Source organism: Podarcis erhardii, assembly GCF_964252035.2.
Source record: "Podarcis erhardii genome assembly, chromosome: 3".
NCBI classification, from domain to species: Eukaryota; Metazoa; Chordata; class Lepidosauria; order Squamata; family Lacertidae; genus Podarcis; species Podarcis erhardii.
This window is the reverse complement of record NC_138507.1, coordinates 118,329,957-118,356,962: the sequence shown is the minus strand read 5'-3', so window position 1 is coordinate 118,356,962 and position 27,006 is coordinate 118,329,957. Positions and strand designations below refer to the sequence as shown.

Sequence of the window (27,006 nt, the reverse complement as noted above, 5' to 3'; positions counted from 1 at the left end):
GGTACCCAGGAGGCGAGATTTAGATTGCACATAACACAGATATTCCTGGCTGTGTGTGAACACACGTCACGTTTCCTATTGCACCATCGCCTCCAGATATATTGCACCATTGCCTTTGTGTTTATTTGCGTGTCTCTGCGTTCACCCTTTCTCGCCCCACAGCGATCCTGGGGGTCACACGCAACCTTTGCAAGGCTGATGGAACGAGGAAGAAGCGGCGGCGCGAGAGCGAGCGGGCGCGCGCGCGGCCCCTTTAAGGAACCCGGCTGCTTGCGAAGCCCCGCCCCGCCCCATCTTCACCCATGCCTCCTCCGAGCCAATCCGGAGGCGCCGAGCGGCCGTCACGCCAGCCCCCGCGACGGCCTCATTGGGCGACGCGGCCCTGGCGCCAGCGCCGCGCGGCCACCGGGCTGCCTATCCGCCCTCCGAGCCGGGTGCGGCGCCCGCTGATTGGCTGCTGCTAGGGGACGGCCGTGGAGGGGACAGGAGGGGAGGGGGGCGGAGGAGGGAGGATGGCGACGCGCTTTCTTCGGGGCTCTCCGGGCATCTCGGCAGAGGAGGCTGTGCGGGCGGGGAGGGAGGACGAGGAGCCGCCAGGGACTCATAGGGACTAGAAAGCCTCCCGAGGAGACGGTAAGGGTGGGCAGGGGGAGACAGATGGGGCAAAATACGGCAGGGGCGGGGTCACAGGTAGGTAGGTAGGTAGGTAGGTGGGGGGAGGGAGGGAGGGAAGACCTCATAGGGACTAGAAACCCTCCCAAGCAGACGGTAATGGTGGGCGGGGGGGGGTGCAGATGGGGCGGAATAAGTTGGGAGGGGTGGGGGGGAGGAGGGAAACAGCGGGGCACAGGTAGGTAGGTAGGTAGTTAGGCATGGGGAGGGAAAACCTCATAGGGATTAGAAACCCTCCCAAGGTAAGGGTGGGCAGGGGGGTGCAGATGGGGCAAAATAAGGGGTGGGAGGGGAGGAGGGAAACGGCGGGGTCACAGGTAGGTAGGTATGGGGAGGGAAGACCTCATAGGGACTCGAAACCCTCCCAAGGAGACGGTAAGGGTGGGCGAAATAAGGTGGGGGGGCAGGGTGGGGTGGGGCAAGAGGGAAACAGCGGGGTCGCAGGTAGGTAGGTAGGTGGGGGAAGGGGAGTGGGGAGACCTCATAGGGACTAGAAACCCTCCAGGGAGGGTAAGGGTAGGGGGACAGAGAAGGAGTGAATTAAGCCAGGGGGACGGGGTGGGTGGGAAAGAGGAAAATTACAGGATCGCAGGGAGGGAGGGGAAGGAAGACGTAATAGGGATTAGAAACCTCCAAGGAGGGTAAGGGTGGGTGGGGAGGGGTACAGAGCGGTGTGCTAGGTTGGTATATAGGTAGGTAGAGCAAGGGGAGGGAAAGATCTCATAGGGACTGGAAACCTCCAGGTAAGGTAAAGCAGGAATATAGAAGGGGCGAATTAAGGCAGGTGGGAAAGAGGAACACAGCAGGATCATAGGTAGGGAGGGAATCAAAGGAACTAGAAACCAGGGAGAGGGAGGCTTAAGGGTGGGTTGGGATCTAGAAGGGGTGAATTGAGTCAGGAGACAGGTGGGTGGGAAGAAGAGTGGGTAAAAAGGAAAGCAAAAGTTGAGGGGAAGGCTAGAGTAGGGGAATGAAGCCATGTGGAGGAGGAGGAATAAAAAATTGGGAGTGGGAGAGGAAAGAAGAATTAAAAAGAGAAAAGAAATTGTTGGTTCCAAAGGGTGGAGAAAAAAGAGGGATTTGGGGAGAAGGCTGGGCAGGGCAGGTCCTCATTAAATCTTATCGCTCTGGACACCCACAAATTGACAGGTGAGACTGGAAGCTGATGGAGCTGTTCAAGAGATGGCTGGGCCACCCAGAGGAGCTCTACAACCTGGTGAGGTTTAAGATGGGAGGCTACAAGACAGTGATGCCCAAGATGGACCAGGTGAGTGAGGGACAGTGCACTGTGTTGAATGGGTGTGGAAAGAATGGGTTGTCTTGTTCCCTGGTTTTTAATTTTGCTGGCTAGGAAGGCGGTTACAGTGCCTGAAGTGTCCCAGGGTTGATGCTCAGTGTCTCTTAAGCAGGACTGGAAATGTTCCCATCTGAAACTCTGGAGAGCACTGCCAGTCTCTTATGGTTCAGTATCTTGTTGCTCCCAGCAGCCAAAGGACCTCAAAGGGCAAAAAACCTCATAGCAGCCAGGCAGACACTTCCAGGAAGCCCACCATCAAGCCATTAAGGAAATTGCATTCCCACAGTGGTTTCCCCGCCCTCCAGCAACTGGCATATTAAGTGATACTCTGCCTCTGAACATGGAAGTTCTATTTAGCGGTGCTGCCCAAACATCATTTGGGAAGGGGCTGTAGCTCAGTGGCGAAAACATCAGCTTGGCATGCTTTTTTATTGGATTGGTTGTGACTCTCCTCGAGTCACTCATGTTCAGGCAGAAAAGCAGAATAAAAATATTTTTTTAATAGATAAAGTAGACGGGTAATAGAAAAAGATGGAGATGTGGAGTTGTATGTCTTATTTTCTCTTTTCCCGTTCTGTTTTTTCCTGCTTCATTCTTCTACCTTGTCAAGGAAGTGAGAGAAGAAATCATGGTTTCAGAAGGGGGTGTGGGGCTGGAGAGACTCTGAAATCTGTAAATTATTTTCAGACATGTTTAATACACATCTTTAGTCTATTAATTGCAGCCGTTTAGCCAGAGACAATGGATTCATACTGTTTCCCAAAGTCCACAATCTAATGTCAGTCATGCAGGATTTGGAGCAGGGAAGGCAGGAACAAAGACAGAAAGAAATACTTGGAAAAAATATTAATTTATAGCAATCAAATAAAATTCTTTGTGAAATTACAGTGCTAGATAGGTCTTAAATTGGACCATCACTATTGTCTCATGATATGATGAAGCACTCTTGCACCTTAATTATGAATTGCTGCCTGTCAGATTTTATGAAAGGTATCAATTATATTTCTTTATTATGACTTTATATGTGTAGTCAACTTGCCTGTCCTCTGGACAAACGGTTTTGTTCCGTTTTCTTCCTTTCTATTCCTTTCTCTCTTCTTTAAAGTGAAAAGCCCTTTCCCTCCACCAAATATCTTCAGCAGGATCTTGGGCCAAATCGCACTATGCTGGAACTGCTGTTTTGGAGTGCTTGATGCAAATTTCTTCTTGTAGAAGCAGCTGGGTGGGGGCTACTTTGAATGCCAGGTGCAGTGAGGTGGGATCCAAACTTTCCTGCACAGCTCCCTCACCTCATTGCTGTTTCACATTGCCCCAAATTCTCCAAGAAATCTTTGAAAATGAAAGGCAATTAAGTAAAATCCTTGTGGTCCTTTATTTATTATTTATCTGCTGCACTTATTTCTTGCATTTTTACCGAAGCTTTTTCCTCCAAGGAGCTTATTGTGGTTCTCCCCTTCCTTATTGTGGTTCTCCCCTTAATCTCCACAACAACCCTGGAAGGTAGGTTACACTGAGAGGCAGTGACTGGCCCAAGGTCACCCAATGAGCTTCATGGCTGAGTATTTGAACCCTGGTCTCCCAGGTCCTTGCCCAACACCCAACCCTTCTGCTGCTAGTTCTTTCTGATTCCAGAGCAGAAGATTTATTTAAAAGAGAAAAGGCAGGAATTGTTTGTTCCCCTTCTGCTCCTAGGATGTGCAGAGTATCCACACACCCATTTCCTTTAGTGCAGGGCCACATTCCCTTTCCGGGGGGAGGCCCAAATGCCAGTGGTGGGTGGGGGCAGACGCAACAAATATAATTTCCCCCTTTGCATGGTAAGCAACTTTTACAGGCACTTTTCACAGACCACTCTGCATCCTTCATCCAGGCAAGTCAAAGGAGGTTTTGGCCAGACCGAAGAGGAACACAACCCTTGGGTGGAGTGGGCCCACTGGCTGGGGAGAGCCTTGGGGGCCAGACTGAGAGCCACGTTTAGCACACACACACTCCGGGGTCTGAGGTTCCCCAGCCCTGCTTTTAGTGCAAAGAGTTAGCTGGCCGAGGTGTGGCTGAGTCCCAGGGCTGGCTCTGTGTCTGCAGGGTTCCCTGGCAACTTGCCAGTCTGTGCATCCTGGTGCGAGCAGCTGAGACTGGGGACCCACCATCATGTCCTTTTCCCACAGTGCTCCAAGGTGACGCCCCATCGGGTGCTCTGGGATCTTGTAGGAAATTTTAAACTCTGTGAGTGTGACTTTGTGGACCCAGCCACTGCTGCCAGACAGCGGGTTTGGGAGCTTCCTTCATCTGAGGATCACAGGGCGGTTTAGAACATAAAAATACAAAAATAGTAACAAACAATAACACACACACACACACACACCCTCTTTAAAGGCCGGAGATGGTTTAATTAGCCAGAGTCCTGGGAGAAGAGGAATGTTTTCCCCTGGGCGCCTAAAGATGTGCAATGAAGGTGCTGGGCAAACTTCCCTGAGGAGAGCATCCCACAAGCGGGGAGCCACCACAGAAAAGGCCCGTTCATGTGTTGCCACCCTCCAGATCTCATGGAGGAGGCACACAAAGAAGGGGTTCAGATGATGATTGCGGGGTCCAGGGCAGTTCATACGGGGAGAGGTATTGGAGCCCGGGAATGCCCCCAGGGTGCAGATGTCAGCCCTACTGAATCCTCTCCACTAGGTCTTTGTTGGGCTACCTCTCTCATCATCCCTGATCACTGCCGGTGGTGTGTGTATTTGTGTGTGCGTGCACAATGATGGGAGTTGAAGGCCCAAATCACAGATTTCCTCCCCCCCCCAAACACTGGGTTCATGAGATGCCAACATCTAAAGTACAGCAGTAAGCATGTTGACTCTGAAGAGAGCATCGCTGAATAGCTCTGGCGCTAACTTGGCAAGTAGAAAAAGCCAGCAGGGGGCTTAAGCCCCAGGAAATTAAGTGCCAGGAAACTCAGAGGGACTTGCTTCTCAGCAAACGCACAATCTTTAAATAAATGTTATTAAATTATTTCAGCACATAACAACTAATGAACCATCCCACTCTACTCCCAGAAGCTGATCTTCAAGCAATGCATACAAAGCAACAACCAAATAACTCAACTTCTTACACCAGGCTACTATTTGGATAAAAGGCAATACTCAGTTTAAGTCAAGCAAAAAGTTTTATAAGGCTGTTTTCGTTATTAGCCGCATATGCAATACTGTGCCAGGCAAACGCATACCTCTTCTACCAGGCCTTTGGCTAATTTAGCAAACTAGGACGTTTTAAATTCGGCATGGGTGTGGGGAGAAAACGTTGGTCATGTCTTTTTGTGATTTTTTTATACTGAAAACTGCCCCCTGATCCTAAGAGGAAGGACAGCATAGAAATTTAGCAAGTAACAATCGAAATAATAAAAGCAGTGCCGTTCGGTTATGCAGGAGTCTCCATGCGCTCCAAGACGCGCAAACGGTAAAGCCCAAGTGCTGTTGAGTGGTTAAGGCGTCGGACTAGGACCCCGACCGCGTGAGATCCGGGTTCAGATCCGCACGCAGCCTCCCGCCACTCGGAGCCTGACCCACCTCGCAGGGTTGCTGGTTGCGAGGATAACGCCGGGAGCAGGAGAGGAACCTCCGGCTGTTGGGGAAAGGTGGGAGATTGGAACGCGGCGAAAAATGAGCTGGCAATTTAAAAGCGCCCCGGATCGCGCTGTGGATCCCGCTGCGCTTTCGTGGCATGGGGTGGGGGGGGGGATCTCTTTCCCCTTGAATGAAGGGAGAGGAGGAAAGGAAAAGCTGGAGTTTGTTTCGCCCCGGGCGCTTTGCAAGGAGCCTGCAGGGAGCGCTCCGGGTTGGTTCAGTGGGCCAGGCGTGGCGTGGCGCCCGGGGAGGGAAGGGGGCGGGCCGGCCTCGGCTGCCTTCCCTCCCCGCCGAGGGAAGGGGCGGTGGGTGTGTCCGCTTCCCCTCTGGCTGCGCGCGCCCCGGATCCTTTCCCCCGCGCCCATGGCACGGGGCCAGGCGGGGGCTGCGTTGCTGGCCGGCTGAGCCGGGCGCCCAGGCGCGCCCCTCGTTGCCTCTCCATGGCCAGCGGCCCCTCCAAAGCCGCAAGCTCCCTTTTCAAGCGTACTTTGGCCCTTTCCCCGCCCCGTGCTGGAGGAGCAGCAGGAGGATCGGGGCCGGGCGGCGGCGGCGGCTGCAGCAGCTGCTGCTGGGCCGGGGGCCGGGTGCGCTCGGCGTCCGGCCCGCACCGCCTCCAGCAACCCCAGGCTCCGCCGCCGCTGGCTTCCCGGGGGACCCGTTTCCTGAGCGCGCCTCCGCCCTCTGTGCTCATGTTGCAGGACTCGCTCAGCGACAGCCTCCGCCGCTGCTACCAGTACTTGAACCAGACCAGCCGGAGCTTCGCCGCCGTCATCCAAGCCCTCGACGGGGAGCTGCGGTGAGTTCCCCGGGGCCCGGGCGGGTGCGGGGCGCAGGGAGCGAGGGGCGGGCAAGCTTGCACGCTGGCTAAGGATGGAAAGGGTTAACTGCGTTGGTCGGGCAAGGAAAGGGTTAACCGTGCGCGCGCGCACGGGTTTTGTTTTGATTGCAAGTTTCGTGGGTTTTCCCCCTCCCCCTGGGGGAGGAGTGAAAGCCTAATCGAATTCCTGTGCCAGGCAGTGCGCTCCGAGTGATCGCGAAAAAAAGAAGCTTTCCTCCTGTGCTCCGCTTGGCACCGCCTGCGGGGCTGGAGCCTGGAAGTTTCAGCGCTGCAAAGCGTGGAATGGTTTTCCTGCAATCTGGCGACCTCTAGCTAGACTACAACTCCCATCAGCCCCCAGGTGCTGAACATGCTCACTGGGGAGCTGAGAGAATCCCAAACTCTTCCGGAGGCACAAGGTTCAGAAAGGCTGGCTTGTAATACTGTACCCTCCAACATTTCTCTGATGAGCACAATTCAAAGTGTTGGTGCTGACCTTGAAAGCCCTAAACGGCCTCGGTCCAGTATATCTGAAGGAGCGTCTCCACCCCCATCATTCTACCCAGACACTGAGGTCCAGCACCGAGGACCTTCTGGCGGTTCCCTCACTGCGAGAAGCCAAGTTACAGGGAACCAAGCAGAGGGCCTTCTCAGTAGTGGCACCCGCCCTGTGGAACAACTACCAGACTTTTAGAAGACATCTGAAGGCAGCCCTGTTTAGGGAAGCTTTTAATGTTTGATGCATTACTGTATTTTAATATTTTGTTGCAAGTCGCCCATAGTGGCTGGGGAAGCCCAGCCAGATGGGCGGGGTATAAATAATAAATGATGATGATTATGATTATGATGTACCCCAGCCACTCTTGGCAGCTTCCACCATATATAAAAACATAAGAAAGTATTAAACTTCCCTATGTAGTGCTGCCTTCAGATGGCTTAGGGGTTGGCCAACTCCACACCCTCTAACATTTCTCCAATGAAAATAGGGACATGCTAAGGAAAACGGGGACATTTTGGGATCAAATCAGAAACCTGGGACTGTTTCTGTAAATCCAGGGACCCTTGGAAATATATAGTACGGACAGAGGTTTTTATTTATTATTATTTATTAAATTTTTAAGTAGAGGTTTTGTCATTGCAGTTCCTGCATTGCAGGGGATTGGACTCGAGGGCCCTTAGGGGTTCCTTCCAGCTCTCTGGTTCCGTGTAAGGCAGCCTCTGCCTGGTTGGGCTGTTTTCTCCATTGGCGGCCCAGGGCTGTCAGCTCTGACAGGCAATGGCTCTCCCCAGGAGATGGTGGGTGTTGTGCCTGGGTCCTTCTGCATGCCAAACAGCAGTGCCCTTAGCATGGAGGGAGGTCCCAGAGCATTGCTGACCAGGCAGCTCCTCCCACAAACAAGTTTTAGGTTGGCCTGTGAAATAAGAGAACATCGTGGTTTGGCAGCTTCCACGGTCCATTTATTAGGAGGCAGTGAAAACACAATTCCAGGAAGGAATTGCATCTGGCTTAGCCTCCTGGTGCAATTCTCAAACTTCCAGCATCAACCTTTCTTAAGACCGTAAGAACAGCTTGCTCAATAAGCCAGCGGCTCACCTAGTCCAGCATTCTGCTTTCACAATTGCCTTTTGCTGGTGCAATGCCAGTCTCCTCTGGAGTAAGGATATGGGAGCCAGCAGCATGCAGTCTAGCCCCTACTGAAATCCAGATTGCTTTTTTGTTGCTGTAAATATTGAATTGATTCTGTTAAATCGTTGGCTTTGGACCTCTTGGAATTCCCTGACATGCTCTGCATTTTGTCTATTTGAATTCTGAACGTTTGCTGTTACTTGCTCTGGGCCTGTGTCTTTCGCAGCCTATTCTGGCACAGCACACACCTGTTGCATCTTAGCAAGTTCAAGATATTTTCTGAGCTGCCCTTTGCATCACTGCAAACGGGCCTCCTCCTCCACCCTGTTTTATGGGAATACGTGGGTTTACTCCAGAGCAATTAACTTTAATTCAGCTGCCTCTGAGAAAGAATGAAAGGCGAAGTGCAGACAATGACTCCGTTTCCTATACATAGCGGAGTGTGTGTGTCTGCGTGGGGTAAAAAAATGCAGGAGGTTTTCTGCAAATTGCTTCAGCCAGTCTTGCTGCCCATTTAACAAGCTGGCACAGTTAAATATATGAAAATGAAGTGTTTCATCCAGGAAGGTGGGGCTGATCTGTAATTATAATAGCAAAGAACTCGACTTAATTTTGGAAAGTTAAATAAGATAAAAATATATTGTCCAAAACCGGTTTGAAGTCCATATTGTGATATCAGTTATTGACCTGGCAATATACAGTGGTACCTTGGTACTCAAACGGCTTGCCTCCCGTACAAATCGACTCCCGAACGCTGCAAACCTGGAAGTAACTGTTCCGGTTTGCAAGTGTTTTTTGGAAACTGAACTTCCGACGCAGCTTTCATTTGAGGGCAGGAAGCTCCTCCAACCAATTGGAACCCACACCTTTATTTTCCAACGGTTTCCAGAGTCAAACGGACTCCCGGAACGGATTAAGTTTGAGAACCAAGGTACCACTGTATTGCGAATCATGATGTGTGCGTTCAAAAATCACCGTGAGGGAAAAACCATGAAGCCATCCAATGTTTCTCTCGGTTCCTGCAGCCTCTGTTAACTCTGTCGGCTCATAGCTCTCCCCTGCCTCCTGCAGGGGGGCAGCAAATCACAAGAGCAGGTCTTGGCAAAAGTCACAGCACAGGAAAAACCGTGAATCCAGCCAATGCCTCTACATAGCTCCATCCTTATTTCAGACAGGGTGATATATCGGTATATTATGATGTTTAGCTGGTTATAGATCATGATGTTGAAACCCAGATATCAGCCAGTCCTGTGCTCTGCCTCCACAGTCAGAGGCTGCCTGCTGCAGAATTCCAGTTGTGGAAACTGCATATGGGTGGCATGCTGCAGCCATGATGGTCTCTTGGATGGCTTCCCTGTAGGGCATCTGGTTGGCTACGGTGAGGACAGAATGCCCAGACTAGGTGGGCCCCTGGGCTGATGCAGCTCTCCTTAGGTTCTGCAAGGTTGATGCTGGCAGTCTTTGAATTGCACCAGGAGGCTCATCTGGAGCCGATACTCAGTTCCTTTATTTGCAGCTGTGTGCTGCGATCCTTCCTAATAGAAACGAATGATCCACAGTGGACTTGCGACAAAGTTAAGAATGATGCTCTATAATGAACTTAAGAAAATATTTAAATATACCTCCTCCCAAAAACCAGAAGCCTTCCTGCTGGGTTTGATGGGGAAAGAGATCAAGAAATCGGACCAAAGAGTGTTTATGTATGCCACAGCAGCGGCAAGAAACATGTTGGCCTAAAATTGGAAATTACAAGAAATCCCCACCATTTTGGAGTGGCAGACGAAAATGATGGACTATGTGGAGTTAGCCAAGCTGACCGGCAGGATTCGAGATCATGACGATCGGAGATTCATAGAAAGTTCGAGTAAATTTACAGTGTACTTAAAGGATAATTGTAAAACTCTAAAAACACTGGCAGGATTGAAATAACTCCTACAATGCAATAGATAAGAGGTTTAGTATTAAAATACATGATTTAAAAGAATAAGGGAAACCTGTTGAAGGGAAGGAGGGAAGTCACAAGCTCGGCAGAGCTAAAAGTATATATGTGGTTTGATGTATTGTATAAAACTGTTGAGAAAAGAACAATTTATTGATTTTTTTAAAAAAGAAAGAAATGAAGGATCCACAGAGCTTTCACGCTGGCTGAAGTTGCCAAACACAATGTTCTCTCCTCCTTTGGCTTCCCGTCATTTCACAGGCCAATCTAAGGCCTGGTTTCTGGGGAGGAGTAACCTCTTGATAGCACATGCTTTGGGGAGAAGGGACCTCGCTCCATGGTCTGGGCACCTGCTTTGTGTGCAGAAGAAGCCAGGTTCCATCCCCAGCATCTCCAGGTAGAAAGGGCCAGGTGGCAGGAGACAGCTGCTGCCGGTCAGAGTAGAGTATTCTGTGTTGTGGGTGGGTAGATGGCTACCAAACAGTCTCAGATAAAGGTAAAGGGACCCCTGACCATTAGGTCCAGTCGTGGCCGACTCTGGGGTTGCGGCGCTCATCTCGCTTTACTGGCCGAGGGAGCCGGTGTACAGCTTCTGGGTCATGTGGCCAGCATGACTAAGCCGCTTCTGGCGAACCAGAGCAGCGCACAGAAACGCCATTTACTTTCCCGCCGGAGTGATACCTATTTATCTACTTGCACTTTGATGTGCTTTCGAACTGCTAGGTTGGCAGGAGCAGGGACCGAGCAACGGGAGCTCATCCCGACACGGGGATTCGAACCGCCGACCTTCTAATCAGCAAGTCCTAGGCTCTGTGGTTTAACCCACAGCGCCACCCGTGTCCCTAAAACAGTCTCAGAGGCAGCCCTAAATAATATCCTGTCTCTTTAGGGCCTATGGAGGCATAGGAAGCTGCCCTTTACTGAGTCAGACCATTGTTCTATCCAACTCAGTTCTGCCCACACTGACTGCCAGCAGGGGGTTGGACTAGATTACCCTTAGGGTCACTTCCAATTTTATAATTCTATTAGCTCTCAAGCAGGACTTTCCCAGCCTTTTCTGGAGATGCCAGGGTTCGAACGTGGGAAGCCAGCTGCTTGCAAGGTGGATGTTCCACCCCCTGTGCTAGGAGAGTCCTTCAGCTCAGACCTCTTTCCTCCCCGTCCTCAGCCATGCTGTGTGCATCTTCTACCTGGTGCTCCGAGCCCTGGACACGATCGAGGACGACATGACGATCAACCTGGAAACCAAGGTCCCCATGCTCCACAACTTCCACTCCTACCTGTATCAGCCGGACTGGAAATACATGGACAGTAATGAGAAGGACAAGCAAGTTTTGGAAGACTTCCCAACGGTTAGCAATTTGGCCAGTTGGTCTCGTGTTCGTGCGGTCTTTTTAAGTTAGCTGTGCAAATCCTGACATTGCCAGTTTGCTATAGTATCTGGAAAATGGGTGCTTGCTGGCAGCAGATAGGAAGTTGGTTTTATCATGGTCTCTTTCTGAGCCATCTCTTCTCAAGGGGGTTTAGCAGCACTTTTATTTTTTTTTAATTTTTTTTTTATAAATATTTATTAAAGTTTTTAAATATAAATGCACAAACAATAAACAATCTTACTTCTGTCACAAACATAATTTCATCACTTCTTTGGACTCCCTCGCGTCTCCCGCTCCCATTTACATCGTTAAAAGTTTTTTCCAAACAAATTATCAACTTGTTTACAATCTCATGTCCACTCATTCAAATATAATCTAGCACTTCTTCTAAAAAAAATTTATATTTTCTTTTAGTCTCACTTATCATCAAATTTAAATCTAATTTAGTGGTGGCCAATTTTTTATAATCTAGCATCCTTCTTAACATTCAACCAAATTACAATGTTTTTGTAGATACATCTTGAATTTCTCCCAGTCTTCCTCCATCTTCTCTTCTCCCAGATCACGGATTCTGCCAGTCATCTCGGCCAGTTGCATATAGTCCATCAGCTGCATCTGCCACTCTTCCAGTGTGGGTAGATCTTGAGTTTTCCAGTTTTTTGCGATGAGTATCCTTGCTGCCGTTGTTGCATACATAAAGAATGTTCGGTCCTTCTTTAGCACCTTCTGGCCGACAATACCCAGAAGGAAGGCCTCTGGTTTCTTAGTGAAGGTATACTTAAATACCTTTTTCAGCTCATTATATATCATTTCCCAGAAGACCTTCACCTTAGGGCATGTCCACCAGAGGTGAAAGAATGTTCCTTTATTTTCTTTACATTTCCAACATTTATTATCAGACGAATGGTATATTTTGGCAAGTTTAACTGGGGTCATGTACCATCTATATATCATTTTCATTACATTTTCCTTCAGAGCATTACATGCGGTGAAGTTCAGCCCAGTGGTCCACAACCTTTCCCAGTCCTCAAACATAATGTTATGCCCAATGTCCTGTGCCCATTTTATCATAGCCGATTTAACCATTTCGTCTTGTGTATTCCATTTTAACAGCAAGTTATACATTCTGGATAGTACCTTAGTTTTTGGTTCTAACAATTCTGTTTCTAACTTCGATTTCTCCACCTGGAACCCTAACTTTTTGTCATTTTTAAAAACTTCTTTAATCTGAGCATAATGTAACCAGTCTCGCACCTTATCCTTCATTTTCTCCAAACTCTGCAATTTCCAATTGTCTCCATCTTTTTCTAATATTTCCCAATATTTTGGCCATTTGGCCTCCATATTGGGTCTTTTTCGGGCCTTAGCCTCCAGAGGTGAAAGCCACCTTGGAGTTTTATTTTCCAATAAGTCTTTATATTTTGTCCAGACATTAAACACTGCTTTCCTGACAATATGGTTCTTGAAAGGCCTTATTGATCTTAACTTTGTCATACCATAAGTATGCATGCCAACCAAAAGCATTGTTAAAACCTTCCAGGTCCAGTACGTCAGTGTCTTCGAGAAGTAGCCAGTCTTTTAGCCAGCAGAAAGCTGCGGCTTCATAATACAACTTTAAGTCTGGCAGGGCAAAGCCCCCTCTTTCTTTCGCATCTGTTAATATCTTAAACTTAATTCTGGGCTTTTTGCCCTGCCAGACAAATTTAGATATATCTTTCTGCCACTTCTGGAAGCACTCCGTTTTGTCCACAATCTGTAGTGTTTGAAACAAAAATAACATTTTTGGCAATACATTCATCTTAATAGCAGCAATTCGGCCTAACAAAGAAAGCTTCAATTTTGTCCAACTATCCAAGTCTCTCTTAATTTCAGACCAACATTTTTCATAGTTATCCTTGAATAGACTCAGATTTTTTGCTGTTATGTTTACCCCTAGGTACTTTACCTTTTTAACCATAGTTAGTTCTGTTTCTCTCTGAAACCGTTCTGACTCTGTGTCTGTCAAATTTTTTCCCAGCACCTTGGTTTTCTGTTTGTTTAATTTAAATCCCGCCACCCGACCAAAGTCCTGAATCAATTGTAATACTCTTTTCGTACTAGATTCTGGCTCCTGCAGGGTCAAAACTAGGTCATCTGCAAAAGCTTTAAGTTTGTATTGTTTCGCTCCGACCTGAATCCCTTCCACCAACCGGTCCCCTCTGATCATGTTCAAGAGCACCTCCAGAACCGAGATAAATAACAGAGGGGACATCGGGCAGCCTTGTCGTGTTCCTTTTTCAATTTTGAACTCTTCTGTAACCACATTGTTAACTATCAATTTGGCCTTTTGTTCTGAATATATTGCATCAATCCCATTCTCAAACCCCCGTCCCACTCCCATTTCTTTTAAATTTCCCTTCATAAATTTCCAAGAAATATTATCAAAGGCCTTCTCCGCATCTATAAAAATTAACACTGCTTTTGTATTTATATCTGTTTGCAAAAGTTCCAAAATGTCAATAATGTTCCTAGTATTGGCAAACATATGTCTACCTGGGAGAAAGCCTGCCTGGTCTTTATGAATTACTTCATTAAGAACTCTTTTAAGTCTACTTGCCAAAATGTCTGCAAATATTTTGTAATCCACATTCAGAAGGGAGATGGGACGATAGTTTTTGAGTTGTGTCTTTTCAGTTTCAGATTTTGGTATCAATGTGATAAAAGCTTCCTTCCACGATTCCGGCGCCCTCTTCCCCTCCATAATTTCATTACAGACCTCCATCATTGGTTGGATCAGATAGTCTTTTAATGTCTTATAATACTTGGAAGTCAGGCCATCTGGCCCTGGAGATTTGCCCAGTTGCATGTTCTGAATGGCTTGTTCAATCTCTTGTTGTGTTATTTTGTTGTTCAGGATTAATCTGTTTTTTTGTGACAACTTTGTTAGTCCATTTCTTTCCAAAAATTGTTTAATCTCAACCTCGTCTTGCGGCCCTTGAGTATATTTTTTGAAGTATCTCTGGAAGCACTTTCTAATTTCCATGGGGTTCTGAATGTTTCTTCCTTCGATTTCTAGATTTGTAACTGTGTTTAATTTCTGTCTCTTCTTCAACTGCCATGCAAGCAGTTTCCCACATTTATTCGCCGATTCAAAAGTTTTTTGTTTCATTAATTTAATCTTCCATTCTATTTCCTGGTTTATCAATTTAGAATATTGTGCTTGGTATAGTTTAATTTCTCTCAGAATCGGCTGTGACTTCGGATTTGATCTTAATTTCTTCTCCAATTCTTTAATTTTCTGCAAGATCTTATCTTTCCTTTCATTTTGTGTCCTTTTCTTTACGGCGTTCTGTTGTATCAAGAACCCCCTCATCACAGCTTTGCTTGCGTCCCAGATAGTTCTTTTTTCCACCGTAGTGTTCATATTTATCTCGAAGTAATCCTTCAGAGTTTTTTGGGCCTTCTTAATAATCTCCTGATCTCTAAACAAATTGTCATTCATCTTCCATCTAAAGGAGCCGGTTGGCAAAAGTGTCATATCCATCTTCAGCGCATTATGGTCGGAGCAGGTCTTTGGGCAGATTTCCACTTTTCTAACCTTGGGTGCCAGACCTCTAGTTATCCATATTTGGTCGATTCTTGTCCAAGTCAGCTGGGCTTCAGAGAAGAATGTTCCCTCTCTTCCCAGGGGGTTCTTAGTTCTCCAAATGTCAATCCAGTCCATATTGTCTGTCATTTCAAAAAAGGTCTTTGGTAGTCTGCCGTCTTTTGTAACATTTTGGTTTTGTGACTTATCCATGTTAGTCGATACGACCCCATTCATGTCTCCCATCATAATGATGTTGTTGTAGTCCAGATAGTCCAGCATAATCTCATGCAACTTCTTATAAAATTCCGATTTCCCGTCATTTGGTGCATAAATTCCTAGTATCAGAATCTTTTCTCCTTGATGTTGTATCTCAATTGCTAATATTCTTCCGTGTTCATCTTTGAATAAAAATTTAGGTGACAGGCTCTCTTTTGCATATATCACCACTCCTCGCTTCTTTACTCTGTCCGAAGATATAAATTCTTGACCAAGTCTTTTATTTATTAACACCTTTCTATGGAGCCTAGTCACATGTGTTTCTTGTAGGCAAATAATGTCCAATTGTTCTTTTTTTAATATATGAAAAATTTTCCTCCTTTTTTCCGGGATGTTACAGCCATTAATGTTCCAACTCAAAAGTTGCAGAGACATCCTGAGTAAATCTGGTTATTTTTTGAGGGGTGGTACCTTATTCAAAGGATCTTCAGGATCCAAGGGTGCAGGTACCTCTGGTATTTCAGGCCCTGGAAGTTGATCAATTCCTTTGTGAAGGTCCTCTCCGTGTACGTTCAGAAATTTATCTCTATCTTCCAATGTTCTGATTTTGATCTTCTTCCCTCTAAAGGTGAAAGATAATCCTTGAGGGAATTCCCACCTAAAGATGATTGAGTTGTTCCTTAGCAATCTTGTCAGCTCCAAATAGTTAGATCTAAGATCCAACAGTTGTTTAGGAATATCCTTGTAAATCTCAATTCTTTTGTCCAAAATGTCCAGTGACTTTCCGTAGTGTAGGCCCAAAATCTTGTCCCTTTCCTCCTTTGACCTCAATATTATCAAACAGTCTCTGGGCTTCTCTTTCTTTATAAGTCTTCCAAGCCTGAAAGCTGAAACAATTTTAAAATCCTTTTCCTCTGAGCTCCAAAATTTGGAGAATTCTTTGGTCAAAAACTCAGCTAGGTTGCCTTCTTCCACTTCTGGTATTGCCCTTATCCTTAAATTGCTCTCCCGGTTCCGCAGTTCAATCATAGATAGATAGGTCTGGTGTTCACCTACTTGTTTGCAGAGTGGTCTTACCTCTTGTTCTAAATTTTCAAGTTTTTGGCTGGTATCTTCAGCCAATTTCCGATTTTCCCCTGCAGCCTCCTTCAATTCTCCAATTGCTTGAGTATTCTGTGCAACTTGTCCAGATAATTTATTTAAACATTCTGTGTTCTGGTCAATTTTATATGTTTGCTCATCGGCCTTCTTGTCCAAAGATTCTACTTTCTTGTCCAAAGATTCCAATTTTTCAAAGATTTTCTCTAAAATAGCAGTGCTTGCCCCTGAGGCCATATCTTCCAATTGTAATTCCTCAGTTTCTCCCTCCCCTGCCCGTGGCAGAGAGGCAGCTTCCTCCTCAGAAGGCAAAGTAGGCACAGATGATCTACGTGCCTGTGAGGCTGCAGTTAAAGTTGTCAAAGTTGTTTGTTTAGTTCTTCCTCTCCTTCTTGCACCACTCATTCCAAAGTTATCTAAAAGTCAAGGTCAAGCTGAGTTGTTCCCATGAGAAAGCAGCAGCCCAGATGGTAACAGTCAACAGAGGGCCGGGAAAAGGAAAGTAAAATAAAAGTCACTGCTGTAAGTCCCAAATCCTCTAGGGGGAGTTTAAAATATTTCAAGGAAGAGATCAATTCCAATTAAAATAAAGTCAGATTTCAAAGTCCAAGAACCTTCAATAAAAGATTTTTCAGCAGAGTTAGGATTTAATACAGCAACAGTGTTTCTGATGGTGCAAACTGGTAATCCAAATGCTTCAGAGTAACCAGTTCAGACTCTCTCAGATTGTTTCAAAGTTCAGATTCAAAGTATCCAAACTGCAAACTGCAAACTGACAGCTCAATTTCTCAGGCAGCTCCAGCACCTGGGTTTTTTTAGTTAAAATGTAGCTCCAAGAGAAGGAAGGTATCCCCATGTAGCTAAAATTCATAAAGTCCAGCACATGAAATTATTATTCCACTTAAGGTAAAGTTCAATGGGTGCTCAGATCAGATAGTTTAAAAGATCTCTCTTTGCCTCCACTCCTCCAGCTCTTTGCGTTCAAGTTCAACGGGAGCGGAAGACGGACTTCCTGTTTTTCGTCACTCCGCTTTCAGCCAAATTTAGTACTTTAAAGTTCCAAATTGTATAGAGTCAATTATTTACTCACGGGTTGTTGTTTTCAAAGCAAAAATTTCAGGAAGAAAGGTCAGCGCTCACTGGCAACAGCTACGCGGCTTCGCTCCGTTGATTGCGGAACGACCCTCAGCGCCGCTACCCCCTCTGCGATCCGGAGCCCCTTACGGGGTTCCTTCAACGCTTTGAGGGCAGCTCCTGGCGCCTGCCGGGTCCCAGGACCGCAGGCTTCTGCCGCCTGCGGTTTTCCGATGTGGGTCTCCGCTTCGCCGTAGCGGACGACCCTTCTCAGCGGAGCTACCCTCTCCCGGTTAGAAGAGGGCAGCCATTGCCTTTTCGCGCCGCCTCCGGAAGTCGGTTTAGCAGCACTTTTAAGGTGGGGTGGCGGGGAGAAAAACAACAGTGTGGCCCCCGAATTCAATTAAGTGCCTCCAAGGATGCTTCAGTCTTCAAGGGATAAACACAGATCTTAGACTGGTCTAACTACTGCACGTTCTGGGAAATCGCTCGCCTGATTGCTAAGTATTTGGACGCCTCTTGAGATATAACAAAATTTCCTGAGAATGAAGAGCAGGTTTCTGTCTGTGTTTGGATACAGTTGGGTGCCATTTTGAGATGTGCAAATTTTGTTCTGTTTTGTTTTTTAAAAAATCATTTTTATTTGATTTTACAATACAAAATTATTTTAAAAATTCAAAAACATAACCAAAAACAGAGATTCCCCGGAATCTCAGGACTCCCCCCTCCCCCCTCCCTGGAGTCCCATTTTAATCAATTAAAACTGCATCTTCTTCCATACTCTATTATATCAATCCATATTTTCCATGGTGGTTGTTGCACTACTAGTGACATCAAAATCCTTCCAGTGTTTCCATCTGCTTACGGTAGTCTTTTAAATAGCTTATACATTTTCCCCATTCTCTTGTAAAGTTTTTATCTTCTTGATTCCCGAGTTTTCCAGTCAACTTTGCCATTTCGGCATAGTCCATCCGCTTGGTTTGCCATTCTTCTAGTTGGGTCCCATCAAGATCTTTCACAACTGACCTGATTTTAACCACTGGTTTCAAAACCACACTGACATTTTGGGTTTCTTAGAATTTCTGAGCAATGTCTGAGACAAGGCCGCTGGCTCCCTATTAGTGCGAAGGCAAGATTCGACAATTGGTTTCTTGAAAAATTTACCACATCAAATGCATCCTTAAAGTTGCAGCTGGACAATAATCTGGTCCTGAACCAAGGGGCGAGGGAGACTGTGGCCCTCTAGATATTATAGACTCCAGTTCCCATCGGTCCTAGTGAGTGATGAGAGATGATGGGAGTTGTAGTCCAATACTATAGGTTCTCCACCCCTGCCTTCAAGTTGCTATAATTCCTGGGCTCTTTGCCTGCAATCCCATAACCGCTTTCCCGGGAGAAAGCTCCACTGAACTGGATGGGACTTGACTTCTGAGTAGACCTGTGCCTACTATCAAAGTGGTTACCCTTTGTCAGACTGGTTACACTTTGGCCCTAGAAAGAGGTGTATAGGTCCGTTTCCCTTAAATTCAGAAACTTCATCCTTACCCTTGTTTTGAATTAGCTCATTTCGTTTCCTCCTGTCACTTGTGGTTATCGCCTTAGATCTCCTTGGAGTTCCGCAACCTGGCAAAGATCTACCGAGATGTGATTGCTGACATCTGCCACAAGATGGGTCTGGGGATGGCTGAGTTTTTGGAGAAGAAGGTGGATTCTGAGAAGGAGTGGGACCAGGTGAGCAGACTTGGGAAGGGGTCCCCGGGGAATTTACTTGGGGCTGAAACCTTTGCGTTCAGGAAACGCGCCGAAATGGACCCAACTTGCAGTGTGGGATGTCCTTCGTAGGTTTAGCAGTTGGCAGGCAAAATCATGCGCTCCTTGCTCCTCGGGGTGTTTCTTATTCTTTATTGCGTCGTCCTGTTCCAATTGCTGTTGGCGGTTCCCTCATTGCGAGAAGTGAGGTTACAGGGAACCAGGCAGAGGGCCTTCTCGGTGGTGGCACCCGCACTGTGGGACGTCAAGGAAATAAGCAGCTATCCTATTTTGAAAAGACATCTGAAGTCAGTCGCACAATCACACAAGTAGCTGAACTGCGTTCCACACAGTCGCAGAAACAAATGAACTGAAAAGGCCTCAAAAACAAAAACGCAAAACAAATATCAAAAGCCAAACAATAATAAATTATTTGAGATTTACGCCGTAATGCTTTTTTTCATTGATGCGCACAACTGGCAGTTATGTTTGTGCTTATGCACACCCTCCCTTACCGTGTGCCAGACAAATGAGGGAGATGGAAAGCCTCAAGTCCTGCAGCTCTTTTAATAAGTAGATTAAACAAAAAAACCCATGCCATTCCTAGGATTGATGGATTGATTTCTCTCTCTAGTATTGCCATTACGTCGCTGGCCTGGTGGGCATTGGCCTGTCCCAGCTCTTTTCTGCGTCGAAGCTGGAAGACCCCATTGTCGGGCAGGACACGGAGCTGGCCAACTCCCTGGGGGTTTTCCTGCAGAAAGTCAACATCATCCGGGACTACTTGGAGGATGAGCTCGAAGGCCGGGAGTTTTGGCCCAAAGAGGTAAAGCAAGGGGTGACGAGAGAAGAGAGGGAAAACTGTGACATTTGGTCCAGGGATAGAGACCACCTGTTTTGATGGAGCACGAGAAATGGGTATTTCCGCGGTGGCTCCCCACTTGTGGAGAGACTCGCCTGGGATATCTTTAGATGCCAGGCAAAAACATTCCGTTTCTCCCAGGCCTTTGCCTAATAAAACAACCTATGGCCTTTTAAACTCTTATGTGTGTGGCAGGATGTTGTCTTTATTTGATGATGATGGTGATATAATTTATTTATACCCTGCCCATCTGGCTGGGTTTCCCCAGCCACTCTGGGTGGCTCCCAACAGAACACCAATATCAGTAATAAAAAAGCAACAACATCAAATATTAAAAACTTCCCTAAAAAAGGGCTATGATACTATGGTATGTATTTTGTGGTTTTTATAAAATAATAAATAATAATTATAATACTTTTTATACCCCGCCCATCTGGCTGGGTTTTCCCAGCCACTCTAGGCAGTTTAAAACATATCTAAAAATAATAATAATAAATCAGTCATTAAAAACTTCCCTAAATAGGGCTGTCTTTGGGTGATGGGCAGTACAGAAATTTAATAAGTAAATAAAAGTAATAAATATATATACAATAAGCATCCTCCCCACAAGGAACTAGATATGTAGGCTGTTGCTGGGTATTTTAACCTGCTTCTAGTTTATTGCTGAATTTATTTAATTCCCCACCATCTGCAACGTTTAAAATAGTTTCTTTCGGCTGGGTTTTTTGGTTGTTTTGTTTTTACCAATAATTGTATTGCTTTGTTCTCTTTGTAAACCCCTTTGAGGTTTGCTTTTTTAAAACAAAACAAAGTGGTGTGTGGATTTTACGAAATAAATATATAATAAATGGGGACAAAATGTATCGAGTCGGATAAAAACCAATCATTTCACAAAACTGGAATAAAATGAAAGTTACAAACAAACAAACAGACACCACACAAGCTTAAATACATAAGCAAAGAACTAGTGGGAAGAGGAAATTCTCAGGGCAGGGCTGCATAGTCACTCTCAGTTCACATCCTGCATCGATGGGGGTCAGACTAGATGACCGTTGGGGGTCCCTTCCAGTTGTATGACTCTGATAGCCTCTTGGTGTCTCCCAGGTTTGGAGCAAGTACGCGAAGAAGCTGTCTGACCTGACCAAGCCGGAGAACATCGACAAAGCCGTTCAGTGCATGAACGAGCTCATCACCAACGCCTTGCACCACGTCCCTGACGTCTTGACATATTTGTCCCGCCTGAAGAACCAGAGCGTCTTCAACTTCTGCGCTATTCCGCAGGTGGGTAGGGGCGCTTGGCTTGCAAAGCTGTCTCCCGCTTTGGAGGTGCTCTTCTGTTTCCCTTCCTCTCCTGTTAACAGGACCGGATTCAGGTTTGATGAGGCCCTAAGCTACTGAAGGTAATGGGGCCCTTTATATATCCAGCCGTCCTTTGTCAACAACAAATTGCCACTGTTTTTTGTGTTGAATATATGCTATATGTCGAAACAAAACAAAAATTCGTTCCAGTAGCGCGTTAGAGACCAACTAAGTTTTTATTGCTCCTGCCAACCTAGCAGTTTGAAAGCATATCAAAGTGCAAGTAGATAAATAGGTACCGCTCCGGCGGGAAGGTAAACGGCGTTTCCGTGCACTGCTCTGGTTCACCAGAAGTTCATACCAATAAAAACTTAGTTGGTCTCTAAGTTGCTACTGGAAGGAATTTTTTTTTATTTTTTATTTACTAGGGCAGACCAACACGGCTACCCACCTGTAATATGCTATATGATAATTTATGGACCTAATAGGTATCTAAAGCCATTTGCACATGTTGCCGTGCAACCAGTCCATGCGGAATGTAGGCACCCTATATATAGAAATGAGCAAACCAGTGATATTTTTGGAAGCAGGCTAGCAGGCGGGGCCCATAATGTACATCATAGGAACCTACATAACACAAAACACTGTTGCTGTCTGTATGTTTTATTTTATTTGTTTTTTATCTTATATTTTGGAAATGTACATCCAGTTATTTTTTCCTTTAATTTTTTTTGGAGGCCCCTAGAGAGTGGGGTCCTAAGTTATAGCTTGTTTATAGCTTATATGTAAATCCGGCACTGGGTGGGCTTTGTTTTTGTTGTTGAATATATGCTATATGGTAATTTATGGACTTAATAGGTAACTAAAGCCATTTGCACATGTTGCCGTGCAACCAGTCCATGCAGAATGTAGGCACCCTATACAGTGGAACCTTGCGTTGTGAACGTGATCCGTGCGGGGGGCACATTCGCAACCTGCAGTGTTCACAACCCACAGTGCCGTGTCTGCGCACTCGTGGGTCACGATTCGGCGCTTCTGCGCATGTGCAAACCACTGAAACCTGGAAGTAACCTGTTCTGGTACTTCTGGGTTTGGCGCGGTGCGCAACCCGAAAACGTGTAACCTGAAGCGTCTGTAATCCGAGGTACCACTTTATATGGAAAGGAGCAAACCAGTGATATTTTTGGGAGCAGTCAAGAGAACATGTATCTAATGACCTTTGATAGCCCAGAATCAAGCAGGATTGTTTTTGTGACTTGTCTTCTTCTCCCCCCTCCACTCCTGGTCCCCAGGTGATGGCCATCGCCACGTTGGCTGCCTGCTACAACAACCAGCAAGTCTTCCGGGGAGTGGTGAAGATTCGGAAGGGACAAGCCGTCACTCTGATGATGGACGCGACGAACATGCAGGCTGTTAAGGCCATCATGTACCAGTACGTGGAAGAGGTGAGTTCATGATCGCCATAGGCTTTATTTCTGTGACTCTTTTCCATGGTAGAACCATGCTCAAAGCGTCTTACGCCAACATATAAAATAAAATATAGCAACATTTCCAGGTAAGTTACAAAACCGAACCCAACTTAAATGAACATCAGCAGGGCAAACAAAGACCTCACGTCTTCTAAAAGTTGCATAGTGTGGTTATAAACTTGAGATTGGCAAACCTCAGTCAGTTGACCTACCGGTGGGGCTGGAAATTAAGGGCAGACAAATTTGGGGGTTGCCTGCTGTGGCATTTGCCTCCTAGGTGGGTCATAAGGAAAGGGTTAAAATGAGTTTGATGTGATTGGCCAGTGGAAACTGATAGGAGGAGTTAGAGTGAGAGTGGGTGTTGTGTGGAAGTTAGTTGAGAGTTGAAGAAGGAAGAGGGAGGATATAAGTCTGTGGGCTGGTCGAGTTGTGTGGTGAAAGAGTGAGAGGAAGTGTTAGGTAGAGTCAGATAGTTAGTTGGGATAATCAGTTTGAAGTTGTTAGGAACGAATAGGACAGTTGAGGAACTAAGATTAAGAAACTGCCAAGAAAAATTAACTGAAACCATAAGCTTGTTCTTCCCTATAAAATAAACTTGATTATTTGTTAATGATACCAACTGACTGGACTCTGTGTGTACCTGTGAGGAGAAATGGGTTGGTGGCAGCGAAGAAAGCAAACACAGTGGTGGCACAGGGTCAATAGACCACCAAACATCCAGGGGCCCTGTGTGATCGCCACACCTGCTTTATTTGTTTTGAGGTGAATTTGCTACTAGTTTGTTGCTGTAATAAGACAAGGCTACTTTGCTTCTGAGACGCGGGTGGCGCTGTGGTCTAAACCACAGAGCCTAGGACTTGCCGATCAGAAGGTCAGTGGTTTGATTCCCCACAACGGGGTGAGCTCCCGTTGCTCGGTCCCTGTTCCTGCCAACTTAGCAGTTTGAAAGCATGTCAAAATGCAAGTAGATAAATAGGTACCACTCCGGCGGAAGGTAAACGGCGTTTCCGTGTGCTGCTCTGGTTTGCCAGAAGCGGCTTAGTCATGCTGGCCACATGACCCGGAAGTTGTATGCTGGCTCCCTCGGCCAATAAAGCGAGATGAGCGCCGCAACCCCAGAGTCGTCCACAACTGGACCTAACTGTCAGGGGTCCCTTTGCCTTTATCTTTACTTTGCTTCTGATGTGTTAAGGCAGTAAAACATGGCCACTTCGCTTCTGGTGTGTTACAATAAATAACAGCAGAGCTGTTTGGATGAATGCTGCCTTAGTGAAAGCTAGTTCTTCTCTCCCGCAGATCCATCAGAAGATCCCAAGTACAGATCCTTCCTCCAGCAAGATACAGCAGATCATTGCCTCTGTCCGATCCGTTAGCCTACCCAGCGGCACCCTGGTCTCTCGGACCCATTACTCTCCCATCTACCTGTCCTGCGTGATGCTCTTAGCTGCGTTGAGCTGGCAGTACCTGAGCACCGTGTCGAAAGCCGCAGAGGAATACGTCCATACAGGCGAGAACTGAGAGCAGATTTCCAAGGATGCCTATGCCCTTCGCAGTGGGATGGAATATGCTGCTGTTATTATTTCCTTGCCCTTTGGGAACGGGAGAACTCATAGATGTCCCAGGACTGTTGGAGAAGGGCTTGGAATCTTGCAAGCTAAAGTTGGAGCCAGAAGATTTCACCTAGAAAGCAATTACTTGCTAGCTTTGAAGCGTCTAACAAATTACAGTTTCCAGGCCTCTAATTTTTTCCTTCCTCTTTTGGAGGAACTGGTTACCTGCAAGTCTGTCATTGAAGTCTGTCTTAATATATTTTTCCTTCCATTTCTTTCCCGCAGACCTGTTTGGATCTGTGTCTTTTTTGTGTGTGTTTTTGACATAGAGTGTTTTTTAACTAGAGTGTTTGAAGGTGCCTCTTTGTTGCTTGTGAATTTTGACAGTAAAAAGGGAAAGAAAAAAAAAATGCGATGAAGCCTCCTGCTCTTTTTCTTCCGTTTTTATTCAAGTTGTTCAAATTCACCGACCAAAGCAGCACAAGAGTCCATGGTGTGGTTATCTTGAGTTGGGCTTATTCAGAAATCACAACAAGCTCTAATATTTACCAAGGATTTACCCCGGCTTGTTTTAGAACAGGGGCTTCTCTGCAGTGGCTCCCCATCTATGGAATGCTGTCCCCAGGGAAGTTTGCCTGGCGCCTTCATTATACACCTTTAGGTGCCAGGCAAAAACATTCCTTTTTAGCCAGGCCCTTTGGTTGATATTACTGACATCCAACACCCTTTTAGAATGTGGTTCTTTTCTGGAAGGGTATTATTGGGTTCTTGTTTTTGGTTTGATTTTATATGTTGTGGTCTTGCTTGTGAACCGCCCTGAGACCTCTGGGTATAGGGCGGTGTATCAATTGAATTAATCATTAATAATTATTAATAATAAATTTATTATTTGTACCCCGCCCATCTGGCTGGGTTTCTCCAGCCACTCTGGGCGGCTTCCAACAAGCCGGCCACATGAACCAGAAGCTGTACGCCAGCTCCCTCGGCCAGTAAAGCGAGATGAGCGCCGCAACCCCAGAGTCGGTCACGACTGGACCTAATGGTCAGGGGTCTCTTGACCCTTGACCTTGAACCCTACCTCTTAAGTAGTGATAAAACATCTACTTCACATGCAGAAAACCCCTGTGGAAAACACTTTGCCAGATGGACCAAATTGCTCTGACTACATAAAAGCAAATTCCCATGTTTGCCCCACAAGCCTCCTATGGGCTCTTCTCTTGGGCATGGGTTGTGCTTGTGTTAGCATCCACAACACATGGGCCAAAAAGGGGGAAATGACAGGTTGTCTTTAAAGAGAGGAGTCTCTGCTTTGCTTTGTACATGTGGAGCATGCAGCAAGGAGCCACAATGATTACTAAAATACCTTTGGTGGAAGACCAACCTTCCTGTGGCAGGGTTTTTTTGACTATTTGACCGCTTGGCTCCCTTCCAGCTCTACAATGCTATAAGCTTTTTCTAGTGTTGGGAGAGTTTGTCTCTCTGTGTGTGTTGGGCTGCATGATGCCAGAGTGCCTTCTAACTCCTGGATCCAGCAAGGGTTAAAATAATAGATGATCCCCCCCCCCTTCTCCCCAAACCTTATACTGTATAAGGTAAAGATAAAGTTACCCCTGGATGGTTATATGGGGTTGCAGCACTCATCTCGCTTTCAGGCCGAGGGAGCCGGCGTTTGTCCACAGACAGCTTTCTGGGTCATGTGGCCAGCAGGACTAAACCACTACTGGTGCAACGGGACACCGTGATGGAAACCGGAGTGTACAGAAACGCGTTTACCTTCCTGCCACAGTGGTACCTATTCATCTACTTGCACTGGTGTGCTTTTGAACTGCTAGATTGGCAGGAGCTGGGACAGAGCAAAGGGAGCTTACGCCGTTGGGGATTTGAACCGCCGACCTTCTGGTCTGCAAGCCTAAGAGGCTCAGTGGTTTATACCACAGCGCCACTTGAGTCCCTGCATACGACATCAAAAGTCTCACATCAAATATAACTGATCTGTAGACTTTACAATCTGAAAATAGACACAATCGTGTTTTTTGTAACCCCAGAAAATATTTTTTTTTTAAAAAAAAACCATTAAAAAAGCAACCCCATTGCTGAATTAGCCAGGCAAGGACCATTATTTGTGATCCCTAAATATGGGTTATTCGAACGAGAAAGGAAGTTACCTATATCAATGTGAATAAACAATATACTGCGTCCTAAAGATGCCAGTGTCTCTGCGGTCCCTCCTTCCAAGGAAACAAAACTCTTGGTAAACATCTGGAACCCCTGGAATCTTGCACTGATCAGAGATTGTGGTGGTGCACAACGCAGCATAAAGGCTGAAGTGGTCATTGCTTAATGAGCATAGTTGGGAAGGAACAAACAAATTGTGGATCAGAAACAGAAGTCGAAACCTAAAAGCAGCCAGGAGAGAGATTTTGAGTCTCTTCACTCCAGTTGCCAATAGACTTGCACAAGAGGAAGAACTTTCTGACAGAGCTGAAGCTGGGTGGCCATCTGTCAGGGATGCTTTAGCAGAAATTCCTGCATTGCAGGGGGTTGGACTAGATGACCCTCGGGGTCCCTTCCTACTAAGATTCTACGACTCTGATCAGATTGCTTGGCCTTTGATGAATTTGGGGCCCCTCTGTCTTGGAGGGACGCAGGTGGTGCTCCCTCTGTGGGTTAAACCACAGAGCCTAGGGCTTGCTGATCAGAAGGTCGGTGGTTCGAATCCCCGTGATAGATGGGGTGAGCTCCTGTTGCTCAGTCCCTGCTCCTGCCAACCTAGCAGTTCGAA

At 46.4% G+C, this 27,006-nt stretch overlaps 1 protein-coding gene across 4 annotated transcripts; it reads left to right on the top strand.

Moving 5' to 3' along the window:
- Window positions 1–477: 477 nt before the first annotated feature.
- Window positions 478–24,634, top strand: FDFT1 (farnesyl-diphosphate farnesyltransferase 1). Of its 4 annotated transcripts, none has more exons than XM_081854849.1 (9): window positions 478–633; window positions 1,822–1,939; window positions 6,282–6,379; window positions 11,135–11,318; window positions 18,898–19,026; window positions 19,679–19,870; window positions 21,011–21,187; window positions 22,498–22,650; window positions 23,971–24,634. In XM_081854849.1, exons 2-9 carry the CDS (start codon window positions 1,838–1,840, stop codon window positions 24,190–24,192), a joined length of 1,257 nt encoding a protein of 418 aa, XP_081710975.1. In that variant the 5' UTR covers window positions 478–633; window positions 1,822–1,837; the 3' UTR covers window positions 24,193–24,634. The 4 variants fall into 4 exon arrangements, with proteins under 4 accessions (XP_081710975.1, XP_081710976.1, XP_081710977.1 ...); XM_081854850.1 differs by lacking the exon at window positions 478–633 and adding an exon at window positions 745–768; XM_081854851.1 differs by lacking the exon at window positions 478–633 and adding an exon at window positions 1,025–1,047.
- The last annotated feature ends 2,372 nt before the right edge of the window (window positions 24,635–27,006 follow it).

Excerpts from the sequence above, each read along its gene's own strand:
- FDFT1 (XM_081854848.1), top strand. The coding sequence starts at position 6,024 with ATGGCCAGCGGCCCCTCCAAAGCCGCAAGCTCCCTTTTCAAGCGTACT. Across the intron at positions 11,319-18,897 it reads TTTTGGAAGACTTCCCAACG|ATCTCCTTGGAGTTCCGCAA; the intron begins GTTAGCAATTTG and ends TTATCGCCTTAG. Across the intron at positions 22,651-23,970 it reads TGTACCAGTACGTGGAAGAG|ATCCATCAGAAGATCCCAAG; the intron begins GTGAGTTCATGA and ends TCTCTCCCGCAG.